Source organism: Sturnus vulgaris, chromosome Z, assembly GCF_052056855.1.
Source record: "Sturnus vulgaris isolate bStuVul1 chromosome Z, bStuVul1.hap1, whole genome shotgun sequence".
NCBI lineage: Eukaryota > Metazoa > Chordata > Aves > Passeriformes > Sturnidae > Sturnus > Sturnus vulgaris.
This window is the reverse complement of record NC_142283.1, coordinates 46,592,848-46,613,546: the sequence shown is the minus strand read 5'-3', so window position 1 is coordinate 46,613,546 and position 20,699 is coordinate 46,592,848. Positions and strand designations below refer to the sequence as shown.

At 34.7% G+C, this 20,699-nt stretch overlaps 1 protein-coding gene across 4 annotated transcripts in view; it reads left to right on the top strand.

The window, feature by feature from the left end:
- The window catches only part of VPS13A (vacuolar protein sorting 13 homolog A), a 106,982-nt gene that overhangs the window by 1,947 nt on the left and 84,336 nt on the right, over positions 1 to 20,699 (top strand). For all 4 annotated transcript variants that reach the window (XM_088157083.1, XM_088157082.1, XM_014868795.2 and 1 more), the window contains exons 2-16: positions 7,031 to 7,074; positions 7,566 to 7,608; positions 8,499 to 8,594; positions 8,892 to 8,993; positions 9,661 to 9,770; positions 10,027 to 10,086; positions 11,133 to 11,192; positions 11,410 to 11,490; positions 11,923 to 11,980; positions 13,905 to 14,032; positions 14,239 to 14,345; positions 15,015 to 15,186; positions 15,553 to 15,615; positions 19,309 to 19,441; positions 20,014 to 20,108. In XM_088157083.1, coding sequence (XP_088013209.1) covers positions 7,031 to 7,074; positions 7,566 to 7,608; positions 8,499 to 8,594; positions 8,892 to 8,993; positions 9,661 to 9,770; positions 10,027 to 10,086; positions 11,133 to 11,192; positions 11,410 to 11,490; positions 11,923 to 11,980; positions 13,905 to 14,032; positions 14,239 to 14,345; positions 15,015 to 15,186; positions 15,553 to 15,615; positions 19,309 to 19,441; positions 20,014 to 20,108 — 1,352 coding nt within the window. The remainder of the gene's footprint in view (positions 1 to 7,030; positions 7,075 to 7,565; positions 7,609 to 8,498; positions 8,595 to 8,891; positions 8,994 to 9,660; positions 9,771 to 10,026; positions 10,087 to 11,132; positions 11,193 to 11,409; positions 11,491 to 11,922; positions 11,981 to 13,904; positions 14,033 to 14,238; positions 14,346 to 15,014; positions 15,187 to 15,552; positions 15,616 to 19,308; positions 19,442 to 20,013; positions 20,109 to 20,699) is intronic.

Genomic DNA, 20,699 nt, shown 5'->3' with positions numbered 1-20,699 from the left:
AAGTTGATTTTCTTTTTTATTATTTCATCTTAAAGAAGCTCTCATATTTTAGAGGCTCTAGTATATTTTTATTTAAATATATTTTCTCACTTCTCTAGTGCCTATGTATTAGAATAAAATTATTTTTTCTCTATGTAGCCTATTGGCTTGTTTGTAGTGTATACTGATAAATGGAGCTACCTATGTCTTGCTGTAAGAGCCTCAGAACTGCTGCACAGCTTTGGTGAAGCATCACCTGCAGAGTTTTGTTTTTTTCCTGGTCTACCATAAGGTGCTTTTTTTAAACTTAAATTGTTTTTAATTGTCTGTACATCTGAGTATATCTTTCATTTCAAATATCTCCAAGGACCTAGAAATTGCACTCTGCTATCTAAAAGGCAGCGACTATTAGTAAAAACAGCAGTAGAATACAGTTTTTATATGGAGTGTATCGATTAGCAGATCTCTACACTCACAGTAGGGACCTAAAGTCTGTGGATAATTTTTTAGCTTGGTTATTACTAAAATTCTGTAACTAAGGTTTAAAAAAAAAAAGGTATTTTTGCCTTTATATTTTGTGTAAACTTAATAGCTTTTAATGCATGTCTGTGTGCTCTGAAAGCATTTCCATTATAGCTATGTGTTTTCATACAGTGTCTTGATAAGATTCCTAAATTTTACATAAATGGTGTACTATTGAAATGAAATTGTCCTAAATCCATCAAATTAAAATAAAAAAAAAGAGGTTTGGGTTTCTTTTTTCCCCTGCAACAAATCACCACTGCTTTTTGGATGCTAGAACATTGCATAAGCACTATGTATATACGTATATGTATATATATATATATATATATATATATGTATAATGTCTTAAATTTTAAAAGATGTTGGAGTCTGAAACAGGGGCCTCTCTGAGGAACTCAGAGAGAGATCAACAAGTTTCAGTGAGAGCTGAAAAACATAGTCCTAGATATCAGTGTAGAGAACAAGTCTTGGGGAAGGCTCCAAGAACATAGCTTTAGACATAATAAAAATATGGTAAGAATATTGTTTACATTTTTTAGGTAGAACAGATAGACTACATGTGTAGTTTATACGTAAACTAGCGTGCTAAGACACTAGAATTCTAAAAGGTTAAGAAGAAATGGTTTGGATTTGTGTTTTTAGCTTATTGGGTAATTTGTGTGTAAGAATCTATATACTGGGGAGAGATGCTCTCTTGCTCTCTTTCTGCTCTTCCCTCACCACCATCATCGTTGCCAAGAAGAAGACAGGAGCTGCAGCTTTGGCCCTCCTGGGGCCTTGACAGGAGCAGCTTCTACTTCTAATTGTGACTTTACAGCATCAGCTCTTTTAAAGAAAACAAACAACTCAACAAAAAAAGCGTGGTTTTTTTGCCTCTGAATGACTGAAAACTAGAGTGGTTTATTTAAAAGGTTGTAAAGACCTAATTGTGGCCTTGTAGTATTTTATAGCTAGCCTGTTTAAATTAAGGCTGGTCACCTGTTTGTAGACTGAATATATGTATAAAACCTAGTTTTACATAGTTTCAGCTTCTGTAAATTGAGACTTTTATAATGACTTTTCAATGAGCATGCTTAATATTAACCTTGCTTTTGGTAAATGAGAGAATTCATCATGCATTATTAATGCTATTCCATATTCAATCTGTATGGTAAAGTTCTATGATGACACTGCTCCAGAAAAAACATGAACACATTTATAATTACAGAAATGCTTTGATTTTTTTTCTTGTTAAAAAACCCCTCAGATTGAAGGGTAAAAATATACACTGTCTCAATATTGAAAAAAGATGTGATATCTGAAAACACTCATGGCTGAGAATGTTGCAAGAACTGGATGACCTGAAATATAAAAGCCAGTGCAGAAAGTTGAAGGTAGCTCAATCTACAGAGGTAAAAAAGGCAATTTGAATGTGCAACGCCAAGACTGGAAAAGCCAAGGCTCAGAAGAAAGTGTAATGGAAGAAAATCATATGCCTAAGGAACTCCATTAATATGGAGCAAGCTAAAAGACTACTGTGTTAGGCAGCCATCAGAGAAAGCCATTGGATGGCTGATACTGGGAAGGACAGTTTTTTTAGCCTCTTTTAGTTTGGTGTTCACTAAGATAGTTTCAATGAGCTGTGTTAACAAGTGTACAAGTACTTGGCTTAGATAAACAGGTTGGATAAGTATTGGGGTGAGTTAGATATTTTTGGATGCTCTAGACCTGGTCTAGTTAAAATATCTGAAAAGATGCTTGCAGTAATGTGAGATGTTGTCTTGGACGAGAAGTGAAGTGCCAGTGAGGTTTCCGTGTTGAGAGACCAAACAATCGTTTTATTACAGTTTGTGATGCTATTATTTAATTTTGACTGTGTCTAAATAATTTTTCAATGTCTTGGTCAGACCCTCTGTACTGCCCTTTAAAAAGCTTAATTCACTGTTGACTTGGCACACTTGCTTATTAGGTAATGTCTCAAGCATGTCTTACTTAACACAACTTATTATTTGAATAGCTGGTGTCTCTTTGGGGCAGCTTGTTAGTAGGATGATACAGGCAGATAATTGGCATGTTTGTGAGCACGCTAACTTTTTTTTTGGGGCTACAATTGTAGTAGTGAAAGACAATTACTTCTGTGTACCTTTCCTTGTCTAGGTATAGCAGGTGGAACCTCCTCCGCTCCCCTTACAGAACAGTAATTTGAATTCACTTGAGGGGTACATGATATCCAGTAGTTTTTGCTGTCTTTCATAATCTGTTTTACAATAGATGTCAATCGATGAGGTATTTGGCAGACACTGATCCTCAAAGGCTTACAGCTTGTCTCTAGAGGGTGTGCTTAAACAGAAATAATTAACAGCATGAACACAAGTGGGAAATGACTAGCAAAGGCAGCTGTTTGTGTTAAGTGATCAGAGGTGTTCACAAGCTGACAATGCTGTTGGAAAAAAGCAGAAGTTTTTAAAAATTATTTGAGCAGGAGTGTTGGGTACTGGTCAGATGCTAGGTAAGGTATTTGCATTTTCTGATCTTTCATCTCTTTCTCATCTGCGTCCTTCCCCTGCCCCTTTATTTACAAGACAGCAGAGAGTGATTAATTAGGTAAAATCTACAGGATTTTTATGTAGATTGATTTTCTTCCCCCCCTGTATCTTCTGTTTACAACCATAACAAAATTTCAGTTAGGCCTCTTTAGTGAAACATTTTACTAGATCACTTTTTGCAAGCTGAATCCTTGGTAGTAGATGTTGGCTCATGCACTCAAATTCATGAAGTTATTTTGAGTATCTAAAATTAAAACTATAAACCTATTTTTCTAGAATTTTGACAGTGGTTTTATTTTGCTGAATTATTCACATTGTTCAGGGATCAGTAAATCTAAAAATTTGCTTTACTATGTAGCCTAAATAAATTCTAGACTTTGCTATAAATGTTTATAACTGTTCTGGCTTTTATTATTGTTTTGGCTGGTAGCCTGCATGTTTATCCCTAGATATTTATACAGCTCCAAGTACTTGTACATATAGTTTCTAAGGTTGCTTGGTTGGGTAATTTTTAATTATGCATTGGATGCATTTCTGGCATCAAGACATCTCATTGCTCCCAACAGGGGAACGCCAGCCCTGCCAAAAAAAACCCAACCAACCATCAGCAAAACTGACAATCAAATCTTGATGTACTTTGTGATTCTTGCAATTAAAATCAGTACTCCCAAGACTAATTCACTAGCTGTGTTATGTCCAGTAACTAGGGTTTGTTCCCTGGTTTTCCTGCTTCTGTTTGTGGGGGCTTTTGTTTTTTTGTCTCCCATCCCTACAGAATGGTCAGGATTCAGTGTAGTTGCATTTAGATCTACTCATTGCAAGGAAGATTACTACATGTGGTTGAGACTAAATTTTGGTAATGAAAGAGAATACTAGCATGGTCAATAACTGCATTTCAAATCCTAAGCATCAGAGTTGGTTGCAAGCTTTGCAAGTATGGTGGCTTTGGAAATATTTCCTGTTTACTGCAGGAATGTTTAGTCAGTCTCTTGGACTCTCTCAAGTACAGGAAAAAGAAAGGTTACATCAATGCACAAAATCTAGTGCCTCTTTAGTAGCCTTTTGGGTGCTTTGATGGTCCATTTGCTGTGATCAGACCATATCAAGGTTTTTTTCAAGTAAACTGTTATATTTTAGTAAATATGTTTCAGTAATTTTATACTAAAATTCTGATGCCTGGAGTTCTACTAATGTATATTTCTTCTAGTGATTCTTAACTAAAACATTAAAATTTTAATTGTAAAATCATAAGTGATTTTTTAAAATTGTAAAATCATAAGAAAAACTGTGAAGAATTATGTACCCTGCTTCTAAATCCCAGCATTTAATGTAGAAATGTCAAAATAGGAAGACTTTATTGAACATTATTGATTCTGTATTCATTGTCTGCCATTATGATGTGCTCAGGTAAAATGAGAAATAGTTCTGCCATCAAAAATATTGTTTGTAAGTGCTTAAGATAATCCTTAATCACTTTGCAGTACTTTGTGAAAGCATCTGGGCTGCCAAATTATTGTAGCTTGAATTACTGCGTCTCTGCGGCATGTGTCAGAGTCTTGATAAATGAGAGGGAATGTTTACATAGCCATCCGTGAAAGTGAAGAAACTCAACCCGGTTAAACTGCTTCATGTGTCACGTAGTCTTACAGTTTCCTTGTGAATGTTTTTAACGTGGCTCAACTGACCTGCAGAAATTGCACCTCATGCCTGGTAACTTGGTTATGAACTTCAACCTTTGCTATGAATACCATTAGAATTACTTGCCATGAATACAATTACAATTAGTGATAGCTTCTTGAAGAAGCAAATGGGGTTTTTTTAGTATTAAAATGGTCTCTGCAGAGTATGCTTTATCAGGGAATAAATTTATAATAGAATCAAACCAATGGTATATTAAACTATCACCTAGTTATTGCCTACAAAGACAATATAGTTCTAGTTCCTAGAGTAGTTATAGACTACTTTTGGGAATGCTCTTTGCCTTTTTTTTCCCCCGTTTTGTTGTTCCTGTCGATGTGTCTGTACTTTAAGTCTTAACAGCAAGTGTCATCAGCTATCAAAAAGCATCCTTCTGTGTGTAGTATTTCTCTGGAGAGGCTGATGTTAGCACATGTCAAATGTATAGACTTCTACTGGAAAGTGATTATAAACGGTTGCAATGAATAAATTAAAACATTAAAAACTTCATAGTATTTTGTGAGTGCTGTGAGGTGGATGGATCAGTTTACCTGGTAAGCTCTTTTCATACCGGTTCAACAACTTGAGCCAACTCTTCTAATGTGTGCACTTTTGAGATTTAGATCCAATTTCCCAAAATTGGTGGTAATTTGAACAGTTGTTTGTTATCATTAGCACTATATAACCGCAAGAATATTCTTTCAGTTGGAGCTCCCATTTCCCCATACATTTTGCTGTTTCTAACATACATCCCTAAAGAAAAGCATTTTTGAGTCAATTAAATCTTTGTTTGCAACCTCAAGTTGTATTCCTTTCCAGGCCTGTAATCTTCTTCTGGTTTCTGGAATCTCATTTATGCTCCTACTGAGCTGTATCAGGTGTCTGTTCCATGTGCATGTGTTAATGCTATACAACTAATTTAAAAGTAAACATCACAGAAGCTCCATTCTTCCTGTAGATTTTGCAGAAGACATTGCTTTGGACTATGTACATGTTTTAGTTACAAGTTTTCTGGTCCCAGTATTCCTTTCATTATGTTTGATGTGAAGTATATTGTAAAATTGATCTTATAATTCGAATTTTCTTTGTTCACAGTATACTGAATTTCTCTCCTAAAAAATTAGATTACTGACATGCTTCCTGTGAATTTTTGTAAGCCTAATTATAAACCTGGCAAGAATAAGACCTTTTGAAGGCAAAAATTCCACTCACATTTACTGTTGCTAGATTTCTACAAGCATAGGAAACAGATGGTGGAGGAAAACGAAGCTAGCTTTTCAAAATGGGTCCTTACAAAACTGAGATAGGGATTCCAGCATTTTGACTTTGAGTAATTTTAGGTTATTTTTCATGGACATTCAAGCTTCATGAAACAATCTCAAATATTATTTTGTAGAATGATTAATCATCTTTCATGGTCTTAATCATCTTTCATGGATATTGGATACATAGGCTGTGGATCTTTTCCACAGAAGTTTTGGGAACCATAAGTCATGGACCACTGGGGTGTCCCACTGTGAGGGGAAAGGGAACACCCAAAATTGGTAGGTACCCCGGTCAAAAAGGAGCAACAAAAGTCAGAGTGTCTGTAAAAACTTAAAAAGTTTTATTATTAAATGATGCACAGAGTGTGGAAATTGGTGTAAATGAGCCCCTTATAGTATAAACATGTGGTGGTACATCTCGGATAAGGGATGGATGGAAGAGAAGAGAGAGAGAGAGATGAGAGATTGAAGTGCAGTACAGAGAAACAAAGGAAGAAAGGTCAGCAGTCCTGACTCCAGCGTCAGTGCAGCTGATGGAGTGTCCAGGGTCCTGGGGCACGTGTGCCCAGGTTTGGCGTGTGTACCTTTATACAGTTAAGGTTTCCATGCCACGGAGCTAATTTGCTTGTTTACTATGCAAATGAGTTACCATCTGCAGTTCATTCTTCTAGACCTTTCTGCAAATGGATCAGAGGGCTTTGGGGGTCTCTGGAGGTCTTGATCCCTCCGTACTGGATTGACCTTAGGTTGTCAGTCCATACCTGCTTCTTGACCTCATTCCTTTGCTTATGCTCTACTTCAGGAGCTGGAACATAGACTTTTGTCCAAGAAGAGTTCTGACTTGCATCTGTATGGCCACCTTTTCCTGCCACATCCCATTCTTTCTCATATTCTTACCAATGAATCTTGGTTGACTCCACTGCTCTTCTCCACTGGTGTTTGAGACATATACATTAGCCCCCTTATCTGTAACCCACTGATTCAGACTTTGGGACTTGAAGTGTGTACCACTACTGCTTTGCTTATTCCAGTTTTACTTGTTGGTTTCTTTTCTTTTAGGAGCTGTAGCACTGAAGAATCTGGAAATAAAAGAAAATGCACTGGTAAGCTACTGAAAATAACAATTATAGTTGCAAAAATTATTCCTGAGCCATATTTTGGGTTCAATGTGCATTTTTTAATTCTTATTTTAGGATACACTTTTCTTTTAAGCGGAAACTTACTGATTTGCTCTCTCTGCAACAATGTAGATTATCTGATTAATTTGAGATTAAATTTAAAGGGGAAAATGTGTGCATTTTTTTCCCCCTGAGAGAGCTCTCAGCAATTGCTAAAAGAATGTGCGTAGCTCAAAAGCAATACTGATAGACTTTTTTTTCCTATAGCTCATGAAGCTAAGACTTTGTTTTTGGAAATGTGTTTGGAAATGGCATAACCAAATTGGTAACCAAATGCTTGCTTATCTATTATATGGATTATTTTTTCTGTGGTTGACAGGTTAGTTTGTTAAGGTTATTGTGATATCTTTTCCTGCATTGGAACATTTCATATGTTGCTGAATTGAACTTAAATTTTCTAAACCTCTTTCTTTCAGAGTCAGTTGGATGTGCCATTTAAAGTTAAAGCAGGACATATTAGTAAGTTGCATTTTATCTTGTACACATCCAGGAGTTTCTAAACATACTACCTTTCTTTGCAAGTGATTTTTGGCATCCTAAGCAAGTAATTTCCATATGTTCATTGATTTGTATACTTTGTACATTCTGAAGTTTGTCTTTTCTGAAAATAAACTTTTTGAAGAATCTCCTTTTGATAAAGTTAAAGTATACTGGAGTATTTTTTAATCACCACAATATTAATGAGCAAATAGCTTAACACAGCAAAGATGAGCAGTTGGGCAGGACTGGATCTCATTCCTTGTCTAACAAGACTCCACAACTGTTTTTTACCTTTCACTTGCCTTTTCATCTCCTTCCTTCCTTGTTTTGCTAAAATACGAAGTTTTCTCATTGCAAGTTGATTGTATTTTAAAAGTTAGTGGTTTCTTAAAGTAAAGTAAGCCTAAAGCCATTATGCTTCCTTTAAATCAACCCCGGTACTAATGTGTTTTCTATGACTGATTTAATGTTTTGTTATAATTTGCACTTGGGTGGAGGCGAGACACTGCAACCTCATGATTCCTGTGTTCACAAAACCTAGTATTAAGCTGATGATGTATGAGCTGCCCACGTGCTTTTCTTGTTTCTGAGAGTTCTGCAGTGGATTTCTAAGGAGGGAGACATTGCTGTTAAGAAGGAGGAGTGTAATTCAGGGGAATAAGGAAAGACTGTAGACTTGATAGTTCTGCTCAAAGACCTTCTCATGTTGTTTGTGTAAGAAAATACAACCTAAGTGAGGCATCTTTTGCCTCAGGTGCACTGGGTATTTTCTGTCCAGTATAATAATTAAGAGATTTCGTGTTTAATATTAATTACCTCTGCATTTCTTTTCCAGTCAACTATTTAACTATATACTTTTATGTTTGTAGGTCAACTTAACCTACAGATTCCATGGCAAAACCTTTATACTCAACCAGTTGAGGCAGTCCTTGATGGAGTTTATTTGCTTATTGTGCCCACAGCCAGTAAGTTAATGTATAGGAAGAAGTGACTATAGATGAGTCTACTATAAGTGACTGATGGGATTTCAGAATTATCTGGAATGGGTTGATGCTGTTTTTGTGAGCTTTATTCCTAGTAGATATTTTTGACAATTACTATTAAGTAATGGAGTGGAAGTCTTTCAGTAATTTACATTTCGTCACCTAATTTTTTTGCTGTTAGGTAACTGTTACCAAAAATATAAAAATTACAGCTTTTGAAACAGTATCTTTGAAAAATATGTAAGGTTTTTTGATATTATACTTTTTTACATTATTTAGGCATAAAATATGATGCTGAAAAAGAAGCCAGGCAGCTCTTGGAGGCAAGACAAAGGGAATTGCAAAGAATAGAAGATGCAAAGCAGAAGATAGCTGACCGAGGTAAGAGTGGGAAAAGCTAATGAAGGTGATGCTGCTTCTTTCTTTATTTTAATCCAGAAAGATGCAGACTTTGTCAAAATGTTCTACATTATTGTTTTTTCTGTGTTACTTAAAAATCTACTAGTTATGTTTTTTTTAGGTATAATTGCTATCAGTATGGCAGAACCAGCATTCTGAAAATAAAAATGTTTGGGCATTGATATGATCTGCTATAAATTGGGGTTTTGTAATATTTCTTTAGTATCATATGTCACCTGATATTTTCTTTCCTCTTTCATAAGAAACTGTTTCCAGTATGAAAACATTTTTACCAATACAGCTTTTTAAAGGTTTCCTGCAATCTGTTCTTTGATACATGTGATTTCTTATCTTTAAATTCAACTTTGGTACTTCCAAGAAATATGGTTGGCTCACCTTGTGTATTGGTGGGTGCTGGTCATACTTTTGAACCACGTGATTCTTCACTCAGCAGGTAGTAAAGCTAGAAAACCTTCAAATCTGAGAATATAAGTGTAGATTATATGGAGCAAATACGTTTTAAACAACTGGAGTACAAAGTAATAGAAAATTGAAACACTTAGCATGCTAAATTTGTGATGTTATTTTGTGTAATTTAAAAAAATACTGAAATGTGAACAAAATATGAAATTGTTTTCCTTTAACATAGATAAAGTAAAGGAAGAGAAACAAGACACTTTTGTAGAAAAGCTAGTTACTCAGGTCATCAAAAATCTTCAGCTGAAGATTTCCAACATCCATATTCGCTATGAAGATGACGTAAGTACTTTTGTATATCTCAGCGTAAGGGGTTGTGCACTGTAACATGAAATTTGGAACCTGTCTGGTTTCTTCTAGCTGCTTTTCATGCTGAGAGAATTCTAGTAAAGCTGTGGAATTTTCTTAGTCTGATTAAATAAGCCAAACAAACTGAAATAAAACTTGGACCAAAACATAAAAATACATAAATTCTTAGCCAAATATATAGTTCTAGAGTGTTAAATAATTTTTTTTGTCTTTTCCTGTGTTCTGTTAGATCACAAATCGTGATAACCCTTTGTCATTTGGGATTTCACTTCAGAATCTAAGTTTGCAGGTAATTTTGTTTCTCACCTTTTGTCCGAAAAGCATATTAATACATACCAGTAGGTGAAGTTGTGCTTTTGTGTGTTGTGCTTTCTGGTAACGTACTGTCTAATGGAATGTATACCTATAATCATCAGCAATGCACAATAATAACTACTTGGTTTATCAAATTCTGCATAAGTACTGTGGTGGCTGTGCCCATTGAAGATAAAATGCTAGCATTAAAGTAGATCTTTAGGAGGAAATTCCTATTCTTTTGCCTGCTGCACTTTGTGGTTTCCAATATACTTTGCTGGATTTGAGCTGTTCATTCTAAATATTTTACTGAAAGTGACTTGAACTCCAAGAAAAGAAGTTACTATGTGATAACAGGGAGTGGTGGGAAAGGAAAAAAAAGGGGGAAAAAAAGGCATGTTTTATTCAACTGGAGCTTTTTTTTTTTTTATCTGTGAACTGCACTTTAGGAGTAGTAATCACAGATGGTATGAAATTTTTTTTTTCTGGAAGACTATGTAGTAGGAGTAGTATGTTGATTGTGCTGAGTTGCTGATTCAGTAGTTTTTGCTGGGTAACTGCTAGTCTTAAAGAAAATATGTCTTAAGTAAATATTACTTTCTTGAATGAAATGGTGGTTTTGTGAATGCTTGTTCCTTGCATATGAAAAGGTTTTCTTAGGCTCAAGCGAAAATTAATTGCTTCCAGTATTATAAAAGAATTCAATCCCTTGCTTATATCTGTCCAAAGAGCCTGCCTAAAAATATCATTGTTGTAAAGGAAAACAGTTTGCGATACTGAAAACAGAATCTTAGAGTATCTTTGGTTCTTGTGTGCAGCCTATCAGTGTACATTCATTTACATACTTTTGGGGGAAGTAGCCCTTTCAAGTTCTCACTTAAAGTAATGGATTCATCATGTTAAATCAGACGTTTGTATCCCATTGTTTTGCATGGTATTTTATTATGACGATGTTACTTTCTTTTTTCTGTAGTTTGTTTCAGCTGTAACATGTTGGTGAATTATAGATATTGAAGTATTTTTGTTTAACTCTCATTTCAGACCTCAGATAAGAATTGGAATCCATGTTTACATGATGAAACTGCCAAGTTGTTCCACAAGGTGCAGTATAAACTGTATGCTAAGGAAAGAATTGCTAATAAAACAAACTGCATTAGAGTTTCTTCCACAGAAAGTAAGATCAAGAAAACATGTAATGGTATAGGCTCTATAGCAAATGTAACAATCTGAATATTTTTATTTGTCCCGACTTTGTGAAATCAAAATCATTAATCTCAAATTTGTAGATACTAATACATACGTTCTGTTGTATTTTCAGCTTGTACGACTGGATAACCTTTTCGCTTATTGGAATGTGAAATCAGAGATGTTCTACCATGGTGGTTGTGATGAATCATTGGTAAGTAAAGCATGAGATAGTGTATCTAGCTAGTTGAAACCGGGAAGCAGAGAACACGCTTCACATTCAGGCCTGCTTCTTTTTATGTCAGTGTCCTGGGAAATTGTAACTAAAAGCGTTACTAGGAAAAAATAGTATATGTTAAGGCTTTTATGTGATGGAAGTATAACACCCACCTGAGAAAGCTAAAGAAACCAGTCTTCTGCCAGTAACAGAATTTAGACAATTGATGGTCATCTTACCACTATTCAATGATTTTATTAGCTAAAGATGGACATATCATTCTGTCTAAAATATAGATGAGTATTTTGAATTTTTCTTTGGGTGCGGGGGATTATCTGAGAACTGTTTAAAAATGTTAACATTTTGTGCTTTAAAAACTTTATCTGGAAATAAAAATGCAACTTCCTGTTCACTCCATTGTGTGTGTAGGTTAACTTAAAACAGGGAGTTGCCAGCCACAACGTGATTCCAGACGGTTATGATTTTGGTAAGTGTTATTTAATTGTAATGTGCATTCGTAATTCTAATTTTTAGTGCATCTAAGAAGTTGTCACTTCGACTGTTACTCAAAAATCTTTAAGGAGTGCAGTTTAAGCCTAGAAGAGTTACTGTCTTTCCGAAAGTGAATGTTGTGTAGGTAGCCTTAAAAAAGCCTTGATAAAAGTGAGTCTTGAGTCATGTATCATTCGAATGGAATGTCATACATATATTCTCTTTCTTAACATCCATTGATTAATTCTTTTATTCAAGAAGTTTAGCAATAATATACACACTGTGTATGTGAATTCAGATTTGTTGGAGTACATTTTTGAGATCAACTGCTTTATGCAAAGTATATTTTTTAATGAGGGGTGGAAACAGTAATCACACAACTTTGAAACAGTAACTATTTTCTTGGGAGAGTAATGCAAGTTATATTGCTTTGAGTGTTGCTTGCCTAAGTCGGCAAGTTGCATTGGCATCACTCAAACATGGTGATAGTTTACTTCCCATTGTATGGAAAATACATAGTTTGTGTTTTTCATGTGCATCTGTGTGATTGTTTAGAAACTGTTTGCAAGTCTGAATGGCCTTGGAAGTGCCTTGTTCTCCAGCAAGAAAGTCCTCAGTTTGCTCTAGCCAGAAATAAAAAAGGCATTGTCAGTTTTATGCTGCTGCCTTCCCCTAAAAGAATCTCTGTTGACTGACAGAGAACTATTTAGTAATTTCTTCTGATTTCTTACCCATCTTTTTTAGTTTCTGGCTTTGATGCTTTTTGCAAGAAAACAAGTGTTAAACATTATAAGTTGTTTAAATCTTTATGTAGTAAGTTCAAAATAGGTGTATGTAAAGCTTAGGATTAAAGATTTACACTCTTAAAATTCAGCAGTGCCATCAGAGATGCTGGGCATGCTGATGTTCTGTGGTAAATGAAAATTTGATCCTGTTTGGGGCAAGTCTTTAGATTAAAACGTTGATAGGAAGGTAATAAGCATGAACTCTAATTTTATTGCTTTATGTAAATACAAACATTATACTTACATATAAAAACCATAAAAACGAAGTTTAGGAAGCCAAATACGGGGAGAAAATTAATTGAAATACTACCATATAGAGGTGTAGCTAAAAGTTTCATGGTGTCGTCTTGCAAAAATGCATGTTTCCCTAATATGAACCTTTCAGAGAATTTGGAATATCTCATATGTAGGTAATATATCAGTATTTTTGCTGAGATGAAATAAATTGTAATTGATAAAAATAGGATTTACATAAACTCAAGTAATATAAGAATTCTTACTGTTGGATTAATTGCTGAAACAGATGAAAATGCTGAACTAAACGTGGCTTCAAATGCCTGATATTGCCAAACAGATGAAATATTTCTGCTCTGAATGTTTTTTCTTGTGATGTGCCTCACTTTTATATAGAATGCCTATTGATTTGGTTCCATGCTTACTTGAGCTTGAAATTAGATATATGGACTGTTTGCTTTTAAGCATTGTTGTGAGTATAATTTATCAAAGAGTAAAGCATTCATAACAGCAACAACAAAAATAATCTTACGGAGTAAGAGTTCCCATAGTAAAATAAATGCTATATTTGAAACTGTCTTGTTCTATAAATGAATCATAGCTAAAAAAGATTATATTTGTTACAAATGTAAACTATTTATTGAAACATCTCTATGTAATTCAGCATTCAGGAAAGTTTATGGTGGTGTATGGTGCTGCAAAAAGTTGTTTGATAAATGTTGCCAGAGTAGAACTGAAAATTGAATATAGATTGTATTCTATTTTAAGATGTATCAGTGCAATTCATGTTTTCAAGTCTAGCATTTTGAAACTAATAATCTAGCATACTTTAAGATACGTATAAGTTAATACATAATAAGTTAATTCATTGCACTTTTTATATCAACTTGTGTTTTTTAGTATTCCGCCCAATTTCAGCTAAAGCCAAACTCCTTATGAATCCTCGATCTGATGTCGACTTTTCATCACCGAAAATAGATTTAGATGTAAACTTACAGGATATAACTGTTGAATTCAATAAGCCACAGGTACCAACTATTTTTCTGAAGTTATATGTAATGTGGTAAAAAAGTTAGTTTGCAAGAGTAAGATAGGCAGTCTGAAATTTTATAATGTTCATATAGAATCTATTAACTTAGTCTTGTTTTTCTTTGTAACTGATTTTCTCTTCAAAGAGAAGCTTGATACCTGTTGTTCGTATATAATAATGCTCAGCTTCAATTTGTTTGCCTAGTACTTCAGTGTTATGGAGCTTCTTGAGTCTATTGATATGATGACTCGAAATCTGCCATATAGAAAGTACAGACCTGATGTTCCAGTGCACAACAACGCCAAGATATGGTAGGCAACTTTAGACTTTGAAAATAATTTGTTAGTTATTAATTTGAAATAATTACCAAGGAATTGCTTTTTATTTAGTGGGGGTTAGAACTCATTTCCTTCTGAAAGGAAGTCTTTTGTTTTTATTATTTTTTCTTAAGCTAGTGTTGTTAGAAGTTGATGAGGACCTCAAACCAAGGCTGAGGACACAATATATGAAAAACTGTAATTGAGGTCTTAAAGACCATTATCAGGAACTTAAGTCTGATGGTATTTTTGTATCATAAATTTGTTTAAATGAAGCCCCCCCATTATATGTTAGATAGTATTACAAGAACATAGCTATTACCTAAAAATAGGCAAACCTTTGCAGTACAGATTACAAGGATTTGATTTCTTTTCAGAAGATTCCTTACAAATATATTTTTATTATTCTCAGATGTGCATACATAGATTTGTGGGTACTTTTCATACACAGTTACCTTTGAATTTTAAGAAATGGCAATCTGTCAATTTTGTGGGGGGAAAAGAATAAAATTCTTAGGTTTCTCTGCTGATCAGAAGTGCAGTATTAGTCAGGGGATTTTAATCTTGGCAATTTGAAGTTGTATTTAGAGAATCTGCAAAACCTTAGGAGTCTTTTCAATATACCAAAAGAAAGATAAGCTATGTGTTTGTCTTTGCTTTTAGGTGGAAATATGTTCTTGATGGCATCCTTGAAGTAAATGTTCAACCTAAGCTCCAAATGTGGTCATGGGAACATATTTCACATCATAGGAAGCAAGTGAAAAACTATAAAGAGATGTATAAAACAAAGATAACATCAAAAAAACCTAATGAAGAAATCTTAAAATTATTAGAGGTTAGTAATTTTCTCTTGAAGGCTTAAATATTGTTCATCTTGATACTTGTTCAAACTTAAATGTTGAAATGTTCCTAAATCAGTTCTAAGTTAAAATTTTTAGTGCCCATATTTGCAACTTTGTAACTATTTTCTCTGTGAGTAGTATTAACAAATACATGATGTAAATCTTTAAATTAGAAACTGCAATAAAAAGCAGCTTAAGCTGATGTGCTTTTTTCCCCCAGGTTTGTTTTACATTTTAGGATTGAGCGAATTAACTTGGATTGTGCAAATTTAATTACTTGCTATTGTTTCCTGTAGAACTGAACTGTGGAATGTAACAATTGTCGAATTGTCAAAAACAATTTCTTATCTCTCTTCTAGGAATTCGAAAAGGCCTTGGATATTTTTAATATCACTCTAGCAAGGCAACAGGCAGAAGTTGAGGTAAAATTGCATCATTTAAATGAGTCTATGAATAACTGAAACATAAGGTTGTGGAGATTTTAGGCAGACGCCTTTTAGCTATGGGGATTGAATTGTGTGTCATAAAGTCTTCCAGTTTTCCTTGTTCGTGTTTTTTTTATTATAAAGCATGGTTAGTTTCTCAGCTTGTAATTAAACAAAAATTAAATAACTCCATATACTCTTCCATCAAAATTCTGATCTGGATAAATCCCTTTCTTCTTCTGGTGGGAAAGATCTACTGTGGAAAATGTGGACAAAGGATGACTGAAGTCAAATTGGAAACAATTATACCCAAAACTGTCAGGCGGAGGGTCCCTCGCTCCACCGCACAACAGTCTAGTTTATTAGTTGATTCCTTTCTTTCATGATACTATGTTACATTGAGTGGTCACCTGTAGTATGTTGACTCTTTGCAGTATTTCTGTTTGCAAATGTTACTCTGAGTAGAGCAAATGCAAAATACATTTAAGTAGGTCAGTGCAATTAGGCAAGATAACGTGACTTGAGTAGTTGCACTTAATTTTTTAGCATTGGTTTTCCTAGGCTGACATACTGCTTAGTTTATACATAGTCTAAGCATCTTTCTAGGACACTGAAGTGAAATATTTACAGTTTTTCTGAAATCTGTGATCTATCTCCATTAATAATCAGGGCACCTAAAAGTAAGTAGAATAAGAAGTTTGTAATCTAAAGAAGGCAGTAATGAATAATTAAACTTTATAAATATCAGTTACGGCTTATAGCAGTGCTTGAAAGCAATTTGATTTTTTTTTTTTTCGGTATGTGAAGTATATTAAATATAGTGTAAACGCAATTGCTCCAGTCACAAATACTGCGCTTCTAGCTTAATATTCTGAAGAGGAATCTATGGATGTGATTTTTCCTTCTATTTGTCTGTATGTACACCCCCATTTGGAGGCTTGTGTTACCATTATCCGGACTTCAACAGAACCAGAATAAACATTCATGACTGTTCCCCTTCAATTTGTCCAAATTGGAGTGCTTTTTAAGGGGTTGGGAAGGTTTGGTTTTGGTTTAGTTCTCATTTGGTTTTGGAATAGTCTTGTAGTGTGTAGTTTCTCTTGGTTTTATCTTTTTCCTCCAACTTTTTGCAAGTTGATGGAAATCCTGAAATATTTCCTATCCAGTTTTAGTCTTCCTTTCCCCAGTATGATTATACTGCTTACAAAAGGTTATTCATATTGCATTCCTGACTACCTTCAAATCCTGAGTTTTAAGATGCATTTCTGTAACACTTAGAACTAGGTTGCAAGAAAATGAATTTTCAGTTTTAAGTGTTGTAATTGAAAAATGTTAGAAGTACATCTTGAAAGATCTGCTAGCTAATTACCTGAATGTATTTCAAAGTATTGAGAATCAGATCACAGAGATTCTAAGTTGTGTTCTATCTCCATCTATCTGTTAGGACCCATATGTGTTATTGTTATCAGGTCATACCTTTGAAAAAGGATTCAAAGGATTTAGAAGAGACAAATCTACTACTAGTTCGGCATCCTGACAGCCTTAAGTCTGCCAGGTATTTAAAGGAGCACCCATTAGATATGGGCTGAGTAAGGCCAAACAAATGATCCTGCTGTTCGTGAAGCTTTTGTTTCTTAAGAACATACCTAAGAGTTGAGTTTCAAGGGCTTACGTTTATCTAGCCTTGAAATCATGCTCCTCAGAAATCATGTTTGAGATCACAGTGTTGGTTTTCGGGCAACTTTGTAGCCAGAACTTTACATTCCAAACTTCAGCCCACTTTTTGCTTTTTTATTGCGAGTGCTTTAAGTACTAAATACTAGCTTCAGTGAGCTAAGTGTCAAGTCTCTTTATCAGCTTGTGTATGTTATCCTTTCAACCTAGGGCAGACTTTTAAGATTTACCTAAGTAAGAAGTAAGGATAGAGTAATGGAATCATTTAGTTTGGAAAAGACCTTTAAGATCACCAAGTTCCACTATTAACAGAAAACTGCTAAGTCTACCAGTAAACCATATTCCAGAACACCACGTTTACATGCCTTTTAAATACCTCTAGGGATGGTGACTCAACCACATCCCTTGGCAGCTTCTTCCTTTGCTTGGCAACCCTTTCAGTGAAGAAACTTTTCCTAATAAACAATATTAACCTTCCCTGGCACAACTTGGGGCTGTTTCTGCATGTTCACTTGCTTGTTACTTGAGAGAAGAGACTGACCTACCTGGCTACACCCACCTTTCTGGTAGTTCTCTCTTTTAGTCAAAATAGTTGACCTTGCTGTTTAAGCTTTAAGTCTATGACTTTGTTGATTACTAAACCATTGTAAATGGAGGACAGAGAAACTTCAAGAGGATTCTTCAGCAAATTTTTGTAGTTCCTATACTACATATATTTTTTTTCATCTTTGGAGAATTGGCTTCTCTCTGCAGTCTTTCTTACCCTGGGCTCTGGTGCTTGCTTTTGCCTTGGACATGTTACGAGTCATAGCTTTAAACATCACTTACTCTCCATGGCAGTTATCCTTCAGCACCAAACCCTCAGTATCCCAGAAACCTGTAATTTCACAGACTTAATCTCCTTTTACCTGAGGCCTGTCCATTTTTCCTTTGGATCATTCAGTTTGTAATATCTGCTTGATGACATTGTCACCTTTATAAAGAGGACTCTTGAGGACTTAAAACTTTTTGAAGCTTTTTGTTGTTAAGCTGACATTCTGCATCATCTCTCTGAGGTGACTCAATAGTATAAATTCAGAGGCCCTTTACGTTTTTGTGATGAGTCCTGCCTTCCTTTGGCCAGTAGGTATGTAGTAGGTATGTAGGTATGTGGCAAATCTCTACAGAATACTGATTTATATCCTAAATATGTTGCAGAGGTCTTTGGGTTTTGAATGCTGAGAAGGGATCCCTGTCTCACTTTGACTAGAGTATCTTTAAATTTACGGCTTATCTGCAATTGTTTGTCTATTTTTGGATCGTATTAGTCACAAAGAAAGTTAGTTTGTGTGGATCACTACAGTTCTGAGAGCAGATTTATCCTTTGGATCACTTGATATTTATTTGCCATCCCCATGACAAACTTTCAGTGGTCAATTTTGGTGTAGCCTACACTTTCTGTGAGGACCCAGTATTGGAATCATCACTGGCATCAGAGAGGGCACCCCCTACTTGTGAAAATAATGAATGTGAGAGAAGGGAGGGCTTCCTCACTATTCTAACTATATGTATCACATGCAGGAATAATTAGAGTAAATACTTTCAAAATTGCTTTGGGTATCCATCTTGAAATGAAAAATATAGGGCTGTTGTAAAATTTGGCCTGTGATGGCTATTTAATTGCTTACATATTTATTTTAAATGATTCCTTAGAAAGCTATTGCATATAATGTTGAGGGTTTTCTATGGTAAAAGCTGGAGAGAAAATCTGCTATGTAACAAATATTTATTGACCTTTTACATACTCTGTTCTTTTGTAAAGGTGGTTGTTATTATGCACAACAAAATTGGTCCAATATTGCACTGTTTACTTGAAAAAGTGACTAGAAGGGAAACTAAAAAACAACATTTTGCTGTTTTAATGGTTGTCTAATGATGTTTTGATATGTTAGAGCTGCCCAAAGACCATATTTTTCTTAGGAAAATGGAGAAAAAACATGAAGAAAATTACTTACCTGAGTATTTTTTAAATTTAAGGCAACTAAGGCTGGATTGAAAATCTACAGGCCAGGAGTAAAACAAGACGATGAAAATTCTGGTGGCTGGTTTAGCTGGATATGGAGCTGGTCGGGTGAAAAAAAGAATGAAAACCAAGAAGTAAAGGGTTCAAGTATGATCATTTACTGGTATTCTTTCTGTTACTAGGAATCTATTCGAGTCCTAGGTCCCTAGCAGTGGAACTTTGGTATCAAATTATTGCTGTTTACATTTTCTCTTAGCCTTTTCTTTTGCTGATGTAATCGTTAATTGCATGTAACAGCAGTTGTACAATTATACAACTCCTTCTATAGTTCCTTCTGAACTGAGTTCTGTACAGTAGAAGTTATGGAATGTAAACAATCTTACTTGCATTTATTTTAAAATTGGACTATTTCATGCAATGTATGTTTGATTTATGAGGAACCTAGTAAGGTTATGGAACATAGAAAATAAATCGAAAGACTGCTTCTGCTGTTAGCAAGCGAGGAAATAGAATAGGTAAGGAAAAATTTACAAGAGCATTTTAAAGCATGCTTTAGGTTCACAAGACTTGGCTTTAAACCACAGGGTATTTTCTTAGACTAATTCAGGACAGTAATGTTGACAGTATCTACTGTATATTATAGAGCTACCAAGCACAGAGAGTATTTGCATTTTTCAGATACCAATGCTGAGTTTAACTAACCTCCTGAAATGTGGCAGGTCTGGAAGAACTGATGACACAGGAAGAGAAGGCTAAACTTTATGCGGCAATTGGATATAGTGAAACAGCTGTGGATCCAACTCTTCCAAAATCTGTAAGTCATAGCTGACTATATGATAACAAACAGTTGGTAGCTTTACCTGCTAATAAAAATCTATAAAGATGATAGGAAATCACTTTTAAATTACTTGAAGCTCTGTCTCTATATTTGAATACTGTTCTGATACCTTTTAATGAAGTTACTGCATGCTGGTTTTCTGCGTAACAGAGCATCCTTAGATACATTTTCAGTATAGTGGTTAAAGCTTACTTTCGGGTATTCTGAAATGGTAAAAAATAAATTTTTGTTTGATCTAACAAGAATAACAACATACATGTAGTGTATTGTGCTTTAAATATTGAAGTAGTTTACAGATTATCTTACAATATTCAAAAGCTTTTTAAGAAAATTCACTAGGGAATCTTAATAAAGGGTAAGGAAGTGCACTGGTATCTAAAATATGAGTGATAGTAAATGAGGTAGAATAAGATTATACAAAGAAAGATAATTCAAGGATTGTAATGGGAAAGAGCAACATTTTGAACTATTTGGACATAGTCTGATAAATGATCTTACTGTGATATGACAAGGATGATATGATGAACTGCTTTCTAGCTCCGCTTCAGAAGGTCTTTATCATGAAAT